The sequence below is a fragment of the Perognathus longimembris genome, chromosome 4, assembly GCF_023159225.1.
Source record: "Perognathus longimembris pacificus isolate PPM17 chromosome 4, ASM2315922v1, whole genome shotgun sequence".
Classification (NCBI taxonomy): Eukaryota; Metazoa; Chordata; class Mammalia; order Rodentia; family Heteromyidae; genus Perognathus; species Perognathus longimembris.
The window spans coordinates 72,036,309-72,050,721 of NC_063164.1; the positions used below are offsets into that span (position 1 = coordinate 72,036,309).

The 14,413-nt window shown below is 34.7% G+C and overlaps 1 protein-coding gene across 8 annotated transcripts in view; it reads left to right on the top strand.

Annotated features, from left to right (window-relative positions):
- Orc4 (origin recognition complex subunit 4) overlaps positions 1–14,413 on the top strand; it is a 64,850-nt gene that overhangs the window by 48,452 nt on the left and 1,985 nt on the right. For all 8 annotated transcript variants that reach the window (XM_048345514.1, XM_048345519.1, XM_048345516.1 and 5 more), the window contains 5 exons: positions 1,018–1,191; positions 6,288–6,374; positions 11,512–11,620; positions 12,193–12,288; positions 12,367–12,434. In XM_048345514.1, the coding sequence (XP_048201471.1) occupies positions 1,018–1,191; positions 6,288–6,374; positions 11,512–11,620; positions 12,193–12,288; positions 12,367–12,434 (534 nt within the window). The remainder of the gene's footprint in view (positions 1–1,017; positions 1,192–6,287; positions 6,375–11,511; positions 11,621–12,192; positions 12,289–12,366; positions 12,435–14,413) is intronic.

The window sequence follows — 14,413 nt, forward strand, 5'->3', positions numbered from 1 at the left end:
AACTTTTCTCTTTACCTATCCTGTTTCTTGTCTTTCTTACATAAAACCCGAGGAAGATGGCTTTTCATGAATGGTAATAAATCTCATTATGCTTTGTTACTTGAATTTTCCCAGTCCCCACCCAGGGTTTCAACTTAGAACTAGAGCTTGTTTGCTTTCTTGTTGGATTTGCTTCCTCTGCTGATGCCCTTCTGTTGGGGATGCAGTCTGGTGGAATTTTCTGCTCAGGCTGACTTCAAATCCATTCCCTTTTGATAGCCTTCTGAGTAGTAGCTAGGATTACAAGTGTGAGTCACCAGCATTCAGCTTATCTCAGTTTTTATCTGAGTTTTTTTTAATAGAGTGTCCACATTTCTGTATCCAAATGCATACCTGTGGCACACAGCTGTTTTAGTTAGAGTCACACTTTTTAGCCATCATTATAGGTTTTAGAAGGTTATACTTTAACTCTGGATAACATGGTAGAACAAAAGCATGGCATCACCAAGGCTGCAGATTCCTAGGAGGGGAATTATATGATTTTCATGATTTTCTTAAATGTTTATTTTTGTTGTTGTGTGTGTGCATGCGCATGCGAGCATGTGTGCTCGTACATGGTGCAGTCTGAGGATTGAACTCAAGGCCTGGTTGCTATCCCTTAACTTTTTAATGCAAGGCTGGTGCTCTACTACTTGAGCCACACCTCCTCTTTAGCTTTTTACTGGTTAATTGGAGATAGGAGTCTAACAGACTTTCTTGCCCAGGCTGAGTTCAAATCATGATCAGATCTCAGCCTCCTGAGTAGCTAGGATTATAGCTGTGAACCACTGAAATCTGACTGTTTTAATTTTATACAGTATTACAAACTTTATACAAAATTATATAATTATTATATAATAAAATTAGATAATATTTAGATAATATGAAATTATATAATAAAAATTATCTGATTGTATATAATAGTTTACTTATACTTCTAACACTGGCATACTGTTTTATAAACATGCATCTTTTACAAACATTTTATTTGATTTTAAGGATATTCTGGAGCTCTTAGAAAAAAGAGTGAAGTCACGATTTTCTCATCGGCAGATACACTTAATGAATTCATTTGGTTTTCCACAATACGTTAAAATATTCAAAGAACAGTTATCTCTGCCTGCAGAATTTCCAGATAAGGTTTTTGCAGAGAAGTGGAATGAGAACGTTCAGGTAAGTCAAGGGCAATAATGTTCATTGAATTTATGTGTCTTGTTATATGATTTAAAGCAACTGAAATTACAAATTAAAAAGTATGTGTAAGTTAATACAAAGTTCCTAATGTTGCTGTGGCAACTGGAGAAATGCAAATCATATACCTATTTTCTTATTTAAAAGTAACTGAAATAGCCAAACGCTAGTGGCTCATGCCTAGCTACTCAGAAGTCTGAGATCTGAAGATCATTGTTTGAATCCAGCCCATGCAGGAAATCAATGATATGTTCTTGTAAAGATTTATTGAACCTCAAAGACTATCAGTGTATTATTTTAAGATGAATAGCCTCATTTATACTGACCAGAGTTAGTTTATTTTAGCATTAGCATTGCTTTAATTATTGACAAGTGATAAGTTTCAATTAGCATGAAGGGAAGGAGTATATATTTGTTTGTGTGTTTAATACATAAAGGAGCAACTACTTTTTTGGTGCTGGCATTGGAGCTTGAAATCAGAACATGGGTGCTGTGCCTGAGATTGTTTTGCTCAAGGCTAGTGCTCTGCCACTTGAGCCACAGTGCCACTTCTAGCTTTTTTTGAGTAATTTATCAGAGGTAAAAGTCTCAGGTACTTTCCTGCCTGGGATGGCTTCAGACCATGATCATGAAATTGGAGTTTCCTGAATAGCTTGGATTACAGGTATAAGCCACTGACACCTGGCAGGAGAAACACCCTTCCCCCCCCCCCCCTCAAATAGTATTTCAAGTATTCACAAAAGTTAGATCTTTGGGTTCCTCCTGTAAGGGTATCCTCCTTGAATCTGACAATTTATGAATGTCTAGAGTCCTGTATAGATTATTATTCCAGTTATAGTTTAGATTTAGCTTCAACATATGAGAGAAAACATGTGCTGTTTGTCCCTGAGCTTGGCTTACCTCACATAATTTGTTCTAGGTCCATCCATTTCCTACAAATGACATAATTTACTCTTTCTAATGGATGAGTAAAATTCCATGTGTATATGTACCACATTTTATTCATCCACTCATCTGTTGTGGGGCATCTGGGCTAATTCCATGACATGGCTATTGTGAATAGGAGAGCAAGGTAGCCAATTGGTAGATTCCCAAGAATGCTGTGGTTGGGTCATAGGGGTTACATTTCTGCCAACAGTGCAATAAAGCTTCCTCAGGTCTACACCAAATTTGTTCAAATTCTTGGTATTGGCCAATCTAACTGGGGTGAGATGGAATCTCAAAGTTGTCTTAATTTGCATTTTTTAAGGCTAGGGATGTTGAGCATTTCATGTCTATTTGCCATTTTTCTTCTGAGAAGTCTCTCAAATTAGTTTTGCGGGGTGTTAATTTTTGGGGGTCCTTTATATAATTTGGGCATTAGGCTTTTGTCTAATGTATTGCAGATGAAGATTTTCTCCTCACCTGTAGGCACTCTGTAGTTTAGCACATCCTTAGCTCTATGGGAAATTTTTATTTTCATGTAATCCCATTTGTCAGGTCTCTTTCCTATTTGCTGTGTCCCTGGACTCTTTTTTTTTGTTTTAAATTTTCAACCTATGCCTGTAAGTTCTAATGAAGATAAACAATCTGTAAAGATATATATCCCAAGAAAAAGGAAAATATTATAGTCCTAGGTTCTGATGGAGTTGAGGAAGTCTGATATATAGCATTGCATTAAATTTAGGCATGTAATGGTGATTCATTTTCTGAACAAAATTACATTATAGACTCTAAAATTATTGTACGTTAAAGCAATAAAGATAGACTGTTTCTACCATTACATCTTAAATGCCTATACTAAATTAAAAGTGACAGTTTTCCATTTATTTACTCAATTATTCTTGTTTGGGTTATATAGTCTTATATAAGTATTATTTAGACTTTTTAAATTAAAAGAACTTTGTTAAAAGCCATTTAATCAGTGTGCAAAATATATAATATAAAAATGGACATTTTGTTTGTATCCATATTTGTTCTCTTTTATTTTACTTTATAATGCATGTCTGTACATGTATCTTGTTTCTTTCTCTTTTCCCTAGAACTGAAGATAAGTTTTAGGGCCTTTTCCACGTTAGGTAGCTCCTGTAACACCTCGCTTCATCCCTAGTTCTCGTCACTTGATCTCTAAGATTACAAGCTATCTACATAAAGACTTGAAACTTTAATATTCTTTGTTTTACTTTTTCCACTTTGTTCTTATTCATAATTCTTCATTGTTTCATCTATCACAGATTTTAAGTCTTTGTTCTTAAAGTTCAAATGTTGTGCCTTGATATAACTAGATATATAGTTAATTACTGCATTCTACCCCAAATTATCTTCCCTGGGACTCAAATCTTTCAGTTAGGCCAGGCAATTTTACTTTTTGCTTCTAATTGTTGAATTTTATTCTTTATAATTTGTACTTCTATTTTGTCCTGCTTTTACCTTTCTGTCTGATCCTCTGTATTTCTGACCTCTCAGTAACATTTCAGTGTGTTACAGACTTTCATCTTCTACAATTCCTGTGCTGAATTATTCTGAGACTGTGTTTCTGGTTTTCGAAGAGATTGAAATGCAATCTGTATTTAAAATGTTCTTCCTCAGAGTTTTATTATTGCCCTCCCTGTTCAACCTCTCTTCCTAATGTGACTCCATATATTGCACTGTTAATCCATCTCTGTCTTTCCTAGCTATGTTGTATTCTGCATGTCTCGAGTGGATATAATAGTCAGACCTCCATATCCAAGGGTTCATCATCCTCAGAAAATTTAGAATTAAAATATTTCATATATGAACATGTTTACTTTTAACATATAGTTTATATTATATTGACTAATACGGTATAAGAAATCTAGAGATTACTTAAAGTGTATATAATTATGCCTAAGTTATATATGCCTTTGTATATAAAGGGTTTGAGCAAAACCAATTTGGTTGTCTATGGAGTTTTCTTAAGCATGTCTGTAGATACAAAAGAAAATTGAATATGAAAAATTATTTAATACAGACACATGCCTAAACTCATAGTTCTAATGACTTGGGAGGCTGAGATTAGATCATGCTTACAAGTGGTCCTTAGCAAACAGTTCATGAGATTCACCCACTTCAATTAAAAGCTGGGAATGATGGTATTCCACTATCATCCCAGCTATGCAGCAAACTGGGCCAAGACATCGTAGACACAATTGGGACCTCATTCAAAAACTAATGAAAGTGTAAGGGGCTATGGGTATGGTTTAAATGAATGACTGCCTAACAAGTGTGAGGCCATGGATTCAAATCCCAATAATGTGAAAAAATAAAAATTAATAAAAATGAAATGGGGATTAGTGAATTATATACCTCAGGATCACTGAGAAGATGGTTTCCTTATGTTAATAGAATCACTATTGTCTGGGCCTTTGTTACAGACCCTGTTTCTGTCAAAATAGAGGTTCATGGTAAATACAAATACCTTTGACATTCTTGCAGTTAAATTTTCATTAACAAAACTAGCACCAATGGGCTGGGGATATAGCCTAGTGGCAAGAGTGCCTGCCTCGGATACACGAGGCCCTAGGTTCGATTCCCCAGCACCACATATACAGAAAACGGCCAGAAGCGGCGCTGTGGCTCAAGTGGCAGAGTGCTAGCCTTGAGCGGGAAGAAGCCAGGGACAGTGCTCAGGCCCTGAGTCCAAGGCCCAGGACTGGCCAAAAAAATAAAAAAAATAAAAAAAACTAGCACCACTAGGATCTATCTTTTAATTCTAATTTTTTTTACATGCCAATCATCTTGTGCCACTTCCCTTTTGTATGTTCTTTCAAAAAAAATCAGTCAGCACCATGGACAGAATTCTTGTCCCATAAATTTGAGTTGAGAATATAGTGAATGTTACCTAAAATAATGTTTTTTGTTTTTGTTTTCTTTTTCATTGCAAGGTTAACCTAAAGTACAGGTAGGGAGAAAACAGGTCATGTATGGAATCTCATAATGTACAGGGTTAAAACTATATCCTGCTTCATTTAAATGTTTGTTTTACATTTACCTCAAATGAGGCTACAAGTAAGCAGAGTTAACCTTATTCCAGTGGAATTAGAGTTAATTCTCCTCAAAGTCAGTTACCCAAAAAACTCCAGCTGAATTCTTGACTCAAGATGAAATTTAACAATTAAAAACCTAATGCGCCAGGCATTGGATGGCTTATGCTTGTAATCCTAGCTATTCAGGAAGCTGAGATCTGAGGATCCCACTTCAAAGCCAGCCAAGGCAGGAAAGGCTATGAAACTTATCTCTAACCACCAGAAAACTGGAAGTGGCACATGACTCAAGTGGTAGAGTGCTAGTGTTGAGCTGAAGAGTTCAGGGACAGCTCCCAGACACAGAGTTCAAGCCCCACGACAGAAGTTATTTTTTAGTGACTCACATCTGGGTAATCCAGACTTTCCTTAAAAACAGTAATATAGGGGGGGAAAAGTGAGAGTTTTGCAAATGAATAAGAGTTGAAGTCAGGTAAATGAGAAAGGCAATGTATAGATTAACCTTCAAGACCATCATGTCAAGGAAAGGATATGATTGAGTCTTTCATTAATTTATTTACCTGGCAATACTGGGGCTTGAACTCAGGGCATGGGCACTGTCCCTGAGCTTCTTTTGCTCAAGGCTAGCACTGTACCACTAGATTTTTCATTCAGTGCAGCTACTCAGCCATTTGAGCCACAGCTGCCCTTCTGGCCTATGGTGGTTAATTTGCAATAAGAGTTTTATGGACTTTCCTATTTGGGATGGCTCTGAACTGTGATCCTCAGATCTCAGCCTCCTGAGTATCTAGTATTACTCTTCTGATCTACCAGTAGTACCTCATCACAACTTTGAAATTAACTTAAAAAGATAAGTAAATTAGTTGACTGTTAATATGCTTTTGATTTTATTCTACACATTAACTTATTGATTTACTTTAATAATGTGTAAACACTAGATAGCCAATAAAGTATACCAGCCAGTGAGGCATAAAATTATGTTTAGATATTGAATTGCATTTTTCCTTAAGTTATTTTTTATTCTTTTTCACAATGAATAAATAACTTGAGTTCATTCATTCTAAGACTTGTCCCAAGTAATATGTTTTTTCTTAGTGTCTCTCAGAAGATAGAAGTGTGCAAGAAGTTCTACAGAAGCAGTTCAATGTGAGCAAAAACCTGCGGTCATTACACATGCTGTTGGTTTGTATTTTTTAATTTGATTATTTTTCGTTGGGTTTTGGTTTTGTTTTGTTTTGTTTTGTTTTGTTTTTTCTTCTTTGGTACTGAGGATCGAACCCAGGATGTTGCACTTGCTAGGCAAGTGCTTTGCCACTGAGCTACATCCCACAGCCCAGTCCTTTTGATATTTGTTGAGAATAATGTAATTTCCCTGTCCCATTATCTTTCCTGCTTCATTACCCCACTAAAAGGCTTCAGTTCCTTATAATGTTAAAAAGGCTGCAGAGGGGAAGACAAGCCCTCTTTGGTAGCTATTTCTGATTTAGGAGGTGACATGGGAAGTTTAATTGGCAAGAAATTCTGTTGATAGGCCACAAGAAGATAACCAGAAAAATGACCTGAATCACAAGAATTTAAGATATTATTTTAACTAAAAAAGATACTCATGAAAACGATTCTTTAAATGTAACATGCTGAAAATGCACACATCCAGAGAAACAGTATATTAGATTGAAAGCTAATAGGAAGATGGCAACCTATTTCCACTGCCTTCTATTTTAGCAATTTGTGCCATTTTGATGCATACATCCTTTTCTAGTGTTAAAATCAAGTTATGCCCTCTTTCTCATCAAACATCTATATTTATTCTTGATGAAATTTTTCAAAACCTTTTTTTTTGGTGCCAGTGTAGTCATGGGCTTGTATTCAGAACCTGGCTGCTCAAGGCTAGTGTTCCCCACTTGAGATACAACTCTACTTCCAGCATTTTGGTGGTTAATTAGAGAAAAGAGTGCTTTCCTCGTCTGTTTTCTTGCTGGAATTGGCTTCAAACTGCAGTCCTCAGATCTCAGCCTCTTGAGTCACTAGGATTTACAGGCATGAGCCACAACACAAGTACCTAGCCCCTTTAACTTTTTGAAATGCATAGTGTGGTACATTTACTCACCCCATACTAACACACCAGAACTGTTCAACCTTTCTTCATCCTTAGTAACCAACATTGAATATGCCACTTTTCTGAAAACAACTATTTTAGATTTCACATGTAAGTAAAATTTTGTGGCACATAGTTTTTGTGCCTGCCTTGTTTCATAGTGACCTAACAATGATCTATAGTTCATTCCATGTAGCTGCAAATGACAGGGTATCATTTTCTTTTATGACTGAAATATGTATATAATGCACATTTTCTATGCCTCTTCATCAGTTACTGAACACCTACACTGTTTTGATTTCTTGGTTGTTGTTAATAGTATTCTGGTTAACATGTTGAGTGTACATGGTTTCTAATATACTTATTTTGTTTTCCCTTGAAGCGGCACTTGAATAGTAGGATTGCTACATTATATGGTATTGCAGAGTTTTGGGACACCTCCATAATGTTTTCCATAATGGCTGCACTAATTTTTATTCCCACCAATAGTATGATAGAGGGATGATTAAAGTTTAATTGGAATTATCTAAACTTGTAGATGAATTTTGGGAGAATGGTCATGTCTAAGTGTACCTTTAAATACTTAAATGCTTGTGACATTTTAAAATTGTGATTTCAGCATTTTATTGTTGATGTATAGAAATAAGATTTTTGTGTATTGATCTTAAGAGTCTACATTCTTGCTGAATTTAATCTATGACTTGGTGTGTGTGTGCACATGTGAACACATACATCTATGTTTGCCAGTCCCAGGGTTGAACTCAGGGCCTGTGCACTGCCAATGAGCTGTTTTTCCTCAAGGCTAGTTAGTGCTGTACCACGTAACCCACAGCTCCACTTCTGAGTTTTTTTGAATAGGTTCCTTTAATTTTTTTAACTTAGGCAATCTATAAATTATCTATAAATAAGAAAGTTTCATTTTTTCCTTTTCAGTGTGTCTTTTCTTCCATTATTTTGCAATGGCTAATAGTTTTTTAACACTCTATTAAGTAGAAGTCATGAAAATGGACATCCTTGTATCTAGTCGTAAGAGGAAATCATATTACATATACATGCCTATATGTTCTTTAAATCTGGTTACTCTGAAATGTAGATAATTTTTCTCCATTCCTAATTTGTTTTGTTTATTGTGAACATGTCTTGGATTTGGATTTTATCAAATGCTGTATCAATTAATATGATTATTTCATTTTTAATTGTTGACATACTGAATTACATTGAGTTTGGATTGTTGAGCCATCCTTACATAATATACTATGGCCATTCAGTCATGAATGTTAAAATCTTAAATAATGTTGCTATCAATCAAGAGATACTTCTTCTGAAAATTAAAGACCTACCCTCACCAAGAGTATTTGATATTAATATAATATTACTAGAAAATTATACATACATAATTTACATACCTTTCAGGAAGAAATTTTTGCTTTTATGCACTTCTTGGTCACTTTCAAAAATGTTAATACAAAATAATGTCCATCATTTATTAACACATCTGTCTTATATTATGATTTAACTTTCCCATGATTGCTTTTTCTGTAGATGTTTTACCCATCCTTTAAAACAAGGCTATGAGAGGTTTAATTTAACCCAAAGGTAATAGATGTGAAAGCCAGGGATAAATTTAATTTTTTTCCATAAGCTGTCCTATTTTACTACATAGTCCTGTCATGTCTATACATGAGTTCTACCCCATTCCTGCATTTCCTTACAAACTTTCCATGCCATTTTTTCCTCTTCTACTAATCAAGTGTATTTACATATATATATGTACATGACCATGTATATGTTTTCATATATGTTTATAATTTTGATCTATATTCTAGCTATGTGAGAAAGCCGGTGCCCTTTGTCTCTAAGTCTGACTTCTCTTGACATAGTTTTTCCAGGTCTATCCATTTTTCTGTAAATAATAGCTAAAGCATGGTGTACATAGGGGAGGATGCTAATTGTGTAACTCCTTAGAACAACTAACAGGTTAACAAAATGAATATCAGAAGTTGAAACAACGAATTCTTTCAGAAGGGAGAGTACAAAGGCTGGGTGCGCAGATGAATAGAAAGGAAGGATGGGTACAGACATAATACTCAATACAGATAGATAGATAGAGATAGATAGATAGATGGATGGATGGATGGATGGATGGATGGATGGATGGATGGATGACAGTGGAAGTAGGTAACAGGTGAGTTTGTGGGAGGTGGGGGTGAATGGTTGGAGGGGATGACCTTATTCAACATGCATTTTGTTTATTCAATTGAAGTCCCTTTTTGCACAGCTACTTAAAGATAATTTAAAAGATGAAGCATGTTGTGAATTTTAATATTTTAGCTACGTGTCTATCTTCAAAGAATCTGGATTAAGGATATTTATGGTAAGAATGCCTACATTATGAGAAAGTATCTCTGCCTCACATTGTCATTGTGAACAAAAATAATCTTTGTTCTGCCTGTTTTCCTAGTTTTTTTTTTAATTCAAGGTAATTAATAGCTACTTTTTGATATTCTCGGTTCATTCCTTTTTTGACTATCTCTGTGGAAGTCAGATTATAATAGATATTTATATTACGGATTTATAACAACTAAGAAAATGCAGATTAGTGCTCCAAAGAACTTGCTTTTTTTTAACCATTCTGGTGAATGTAAAAAACTTAATGCCTGTTTACTAGGAAAACTATTGCTGCTAGTAAAACGTTTGGGAACTTAAGTACTTGAGAGTTCATCGGACACACAAGGAGACAAGTGGAAGATTGCTTATTTCAGCTTTGTTTATTATAGCAAAGGAGATAGTACTTGTTCATCAGTACAGAGTGGATATTTGGGATATACTTTCAAATAAATATAAAAAAAGATGAATAAACTAGAATTGAGATTTCCATATGTATAAATTCTTATAGTAGATGTTTAGTGGACATTAAGTTGTGAATTTACAATACAGTATCTAAAACTTGAAAGTTACTTAGTGTTATCTAGAAATACATAAATATGCAGCGGAAATTGCAAGTTGAGATATGAATGTATCTGTGGTTTCATGTGGTGAAAAGGCATGAAAAGAGAAAAGGGCTTCAACATTTTTAAAGTTAAATTGAAGTGGGAAAGTAATTATACATATTATTGGTCTTTGCCATATTTTTGTGTATTAAGAAATATTTTGTAAGAAAAGGCAAAAGAAGGTAGATGGAACTACCTAGAGCCTAAGCCACCAATAGAAGAATGAAATACAAGGACTGCCAATCTCTTCTGTTCAACTAAGACACATCCCAGGTTAAAATTTAATCTGATCTTATGTGTATTTTATCTGCTAACCCTAAATCAATTTAAATTTTGTGAGAAATACAAATAAAACACATAAGTGGGTTCAGGAGCTGTATTTTTGGAAAATATAAAAGTACATAAGCTGGTATATTCTCCTTTCAATAGTTCTTTCTATTGGTATAGATTAACTTTCTGCTTTCTTGTTTTTTATTTTTTGCCAATGAAAATATCTTTCACTAGCCTTCACTGGGTGATTGGGTGGTAAAAGTTAAGGTATAGCTCATTTCTGGTTTAGGTCTGAGTTTTTATATTTTTCAGTTTCTTGTCTTAATCTTTTTTGAAGATTAAATAGGATATAAGTTGGAATTAACTAGGAGAAAAAGCATACATTTTATAATTTATGTGATACATAACTGAAGTACTATTTTATATATGTATTTGGGGTGGGGGGGTGTCATGGGCTTGAACTTGGAGCATAGTCACTGTCCCTGAGCTCTTTGCTGAAGGCTAGCACTCTACCACTTGAGCTACAATGCCACTGTGGTCTTCTGGAGATCAGCTGGAGGTAAGAGTCTCACAGACACATTACTGCTCTGGCTAGCTTCAAACCATGATCCCCAAATCGCAGCCTCCTAAGTAGCTAGGATTACAAGCCTGAGCCACCAGTGCCCGGGTCAGAAATACTATATTTTAAGAGAACTAAATTTGAGAATACTTTTCTCAGTGCATTAATATTAATCACTTATAAGAATAAATACTAGGGTGAGAATGTGGCTTAGCGGTAGAGTGCTTGCCTCCCATGCATGTAGCCCTGGGTTCCATTCCTCAGCACCACATAAACAGTAACTAGGACAGTGCCCTGAGTCCAAGCCCCAGGACTGGAGAAAAAAAAAATAATAAAATACACAAATTAAAAAGTTTTATTAAACTTTCCAATTTGTAATTGCTCTTTGAATTTACAATATTTTAGATGCTGGCTTTGCATCGAATAACAGCATCACACCCATTTATGACTTCAGCAGATCTGATGGAAGCAAACCAGCTGTGTAGCATGGATTCTAAAGCAAATATTGTGCATGGTGAGAAATCTAGTCTAATAATACTTTCTTAATTATGCTTTTTGTGCTCAAAATTATAGTTAATATTGGGTATGGTGCTTTATATATTTATAAAATAGAGTACATCTGTGTACATATAGACATTAATCAGTACTTTACATATTGGTATTACTGTTGCTTTCATTTCAAGTGAAACTTGACACTGCTTTCTACTGAACTTGGAAGTCCAGGTGAGACAGTTCTGCTGATGTTCTCATTGTACCAAGTGCTACTGAAAAGCACTGACTGGCTCTCTTAGTCACTTGTGGGTTCACTGTCCCTTTGAAATTCAAGGAATAATGAATTTTTTGCCAGAAAAAAAAAATGGTTGCAGTTTATGATTTCCAGATGTTTAGCGGTTTTGTGAATAAATGCCACTCAACCCTGTATGATTTTAAATTATACAATATTTACTGAAATGCAGTTCAATACAGGAGTCTTGACCTCCACTTCTCAAGAGCATGTTCTTTCACTTTATTTGCTCTTTAAAGGCCAGTCATATCAATCTTACATATTGACATAATGACAACTTATAGTTCATTTTTTCCCTCTAGGTTTATCAGTCTTGGAAATCTGCCTTATAATAGCAATGAAGCATTTAAATGATATCTATGAAGAGGAACCTTTTAATTTTCAAATGGTCTATAATGGTAAGATCGTAATTTGTTAGTTTCTGGTTTTAAATTGCTTCCTTCAGGGTACTAATGTTGTCATTGCTTGTTCTCCAGAATTTCAGAAATTTGTTCAAAGAAAGGCCCATTCTGTTTATAATTTTGAGAAACCTGTTGTAATGAAGGTAAGATTTAGGCTTTGTTCTTTTTTTCTTCATAAAGTATATTTTAAAGTCCAGTTGGTTGTACTGACAAAGGTTGCACTTTCCTAAGTTTTTAAGGCATTTACCATAGGAATTTTTCCAAACAAAAAGGATCTAAAAGTGAAATCATGTGATTATTTCCCAAGGCAGTTTTACATTTTGTGATGCTATACTGCCCTCTGCTGTCTGTTGCTAACACTTGTTTCCTGCAAACAAATTGCTCATGTAGACTGTCCCTTTTTCTAACCAAGAGCTGACTTTATAATCTCAGCAGTGAAAGGAGACAAAAATGTAGAGAACTAGTAAGAAATGTGTAGACTAAATCTCATTAGCTGATTAGACCCTAGAGAAAACTTTATTTATGGAAGGCATACATTTAAAATATGAGAGCTTTATCTTAGATAAACTCCATTAGGGAAAAAACCATATTTTGCCATTTTAGATTTTAAAATCATAGGACATTTTAAGAGGTAAAAGCACCATAAAATACCTTTAACTGAAAATATCAGAACTACAAAATCAAATCAAGTAGAAAATTATTGGAAGAATTTTCATGTTTTGTGTTGTATCTCTTAAATTTGGCATTAGAATGATATTTTACCATTCATATGGAAATGGAAAGACTTGGAAAAAATTAGCTTAAATGAAATAAGCCAGACCCAGAGAAACAAAGGTTCCAAGTTTTCCCTAGTTTGTGGTAAATATAATGTACCTATAAATCTATAAACAAACACATTAGGTGGTATGCAAATAATCACAAATAAACTAAGTATGAAAAACTATGGAGAATTCAAATAGTATATTGTTTCAGAAAAACTAGGTCAAAGCCCAACAAAAATCACCACCAGAAATGGTATATGCAAGGGTACATGGGGACAGAAGGATCAGGGTAGATGGATGAAGGGAGAAAGCGAGGGAGAATACAGTCAAGACTTCATTGTCTGTATCACAAAATTAAGGAAAGTGAGGGAAAGAGGATGACAGTGTTGGAATGACACTGATCAATATGCATTGCATCCATAAACTGATTTGTTAAATGGCACCTCCTTTGTACAGCTTACACATAACAAAAAATTAAATTTGGGACGTGTTGACAAATTTCTAATTATAACTCATTCTACTTTACTACTTTTTAGAAGTAGTAGTTCTTTAGAATTATTAAACTTATAGCTAAAAAGGTGTAAATATCATTTTGAAATTATTCCAAACATCTTTAGTTTTCTAATTGAAATAGAATATTAGATATCTAAATATTGAATTTAAAGCCAGTGAAAATTACAAAACTAAAAATTGTGTCACATATTTGGAATGTTTGATTGTCCATTATGGACAGGACTATTCTAAAGGAGATATATATATATGTGTGTGTGTGTGTATATATATATATATATTTTTTTTTTTTTTTTTTTTTTTGCAGTACTGGGTAGGGTTTGAACTCCCAAGTCCTGTACTTGCTCTACAACGGAGCCATACCCTAGCCCTTTTGTACACTAGTTATTTTTGAGATAGAGTGACTTCACAACAGACCCTGTTCCTGGGCTTCAGCTTACCTACTTATGCTTCCCACAGAGCTAGAATGGCAGGCATGCACTACTGCATTATAGCCATGAAGGAGGCCTTCCAAACTTTCTGCAAAGGCTTGCCTCAAACTGGGAACCTCCCTGTTTGCTAGCTAAGATTACATACATATATAGTCACTCCACCCAGCTCATCTTTTCTGTTTTAATGAGAAGACATCTAAATACTTTCAACTTTCCTTATAGGCCCTGCCAACTATAGTTTTATTTCTTGAGCTATGTTGAAAGTGAATACAGAACATTGGTGTTTCTTAGAGCAGCATGGAAAGCCTTTAGCCTACTGGAGGTTGTATTTTTCCCATCTGGAACTGTCATGGACTGTGGGGAGTCATGGAAGTAGATAGGATACCTAGCATTGCAATTCTTGTGAATAGTTTCCAATTA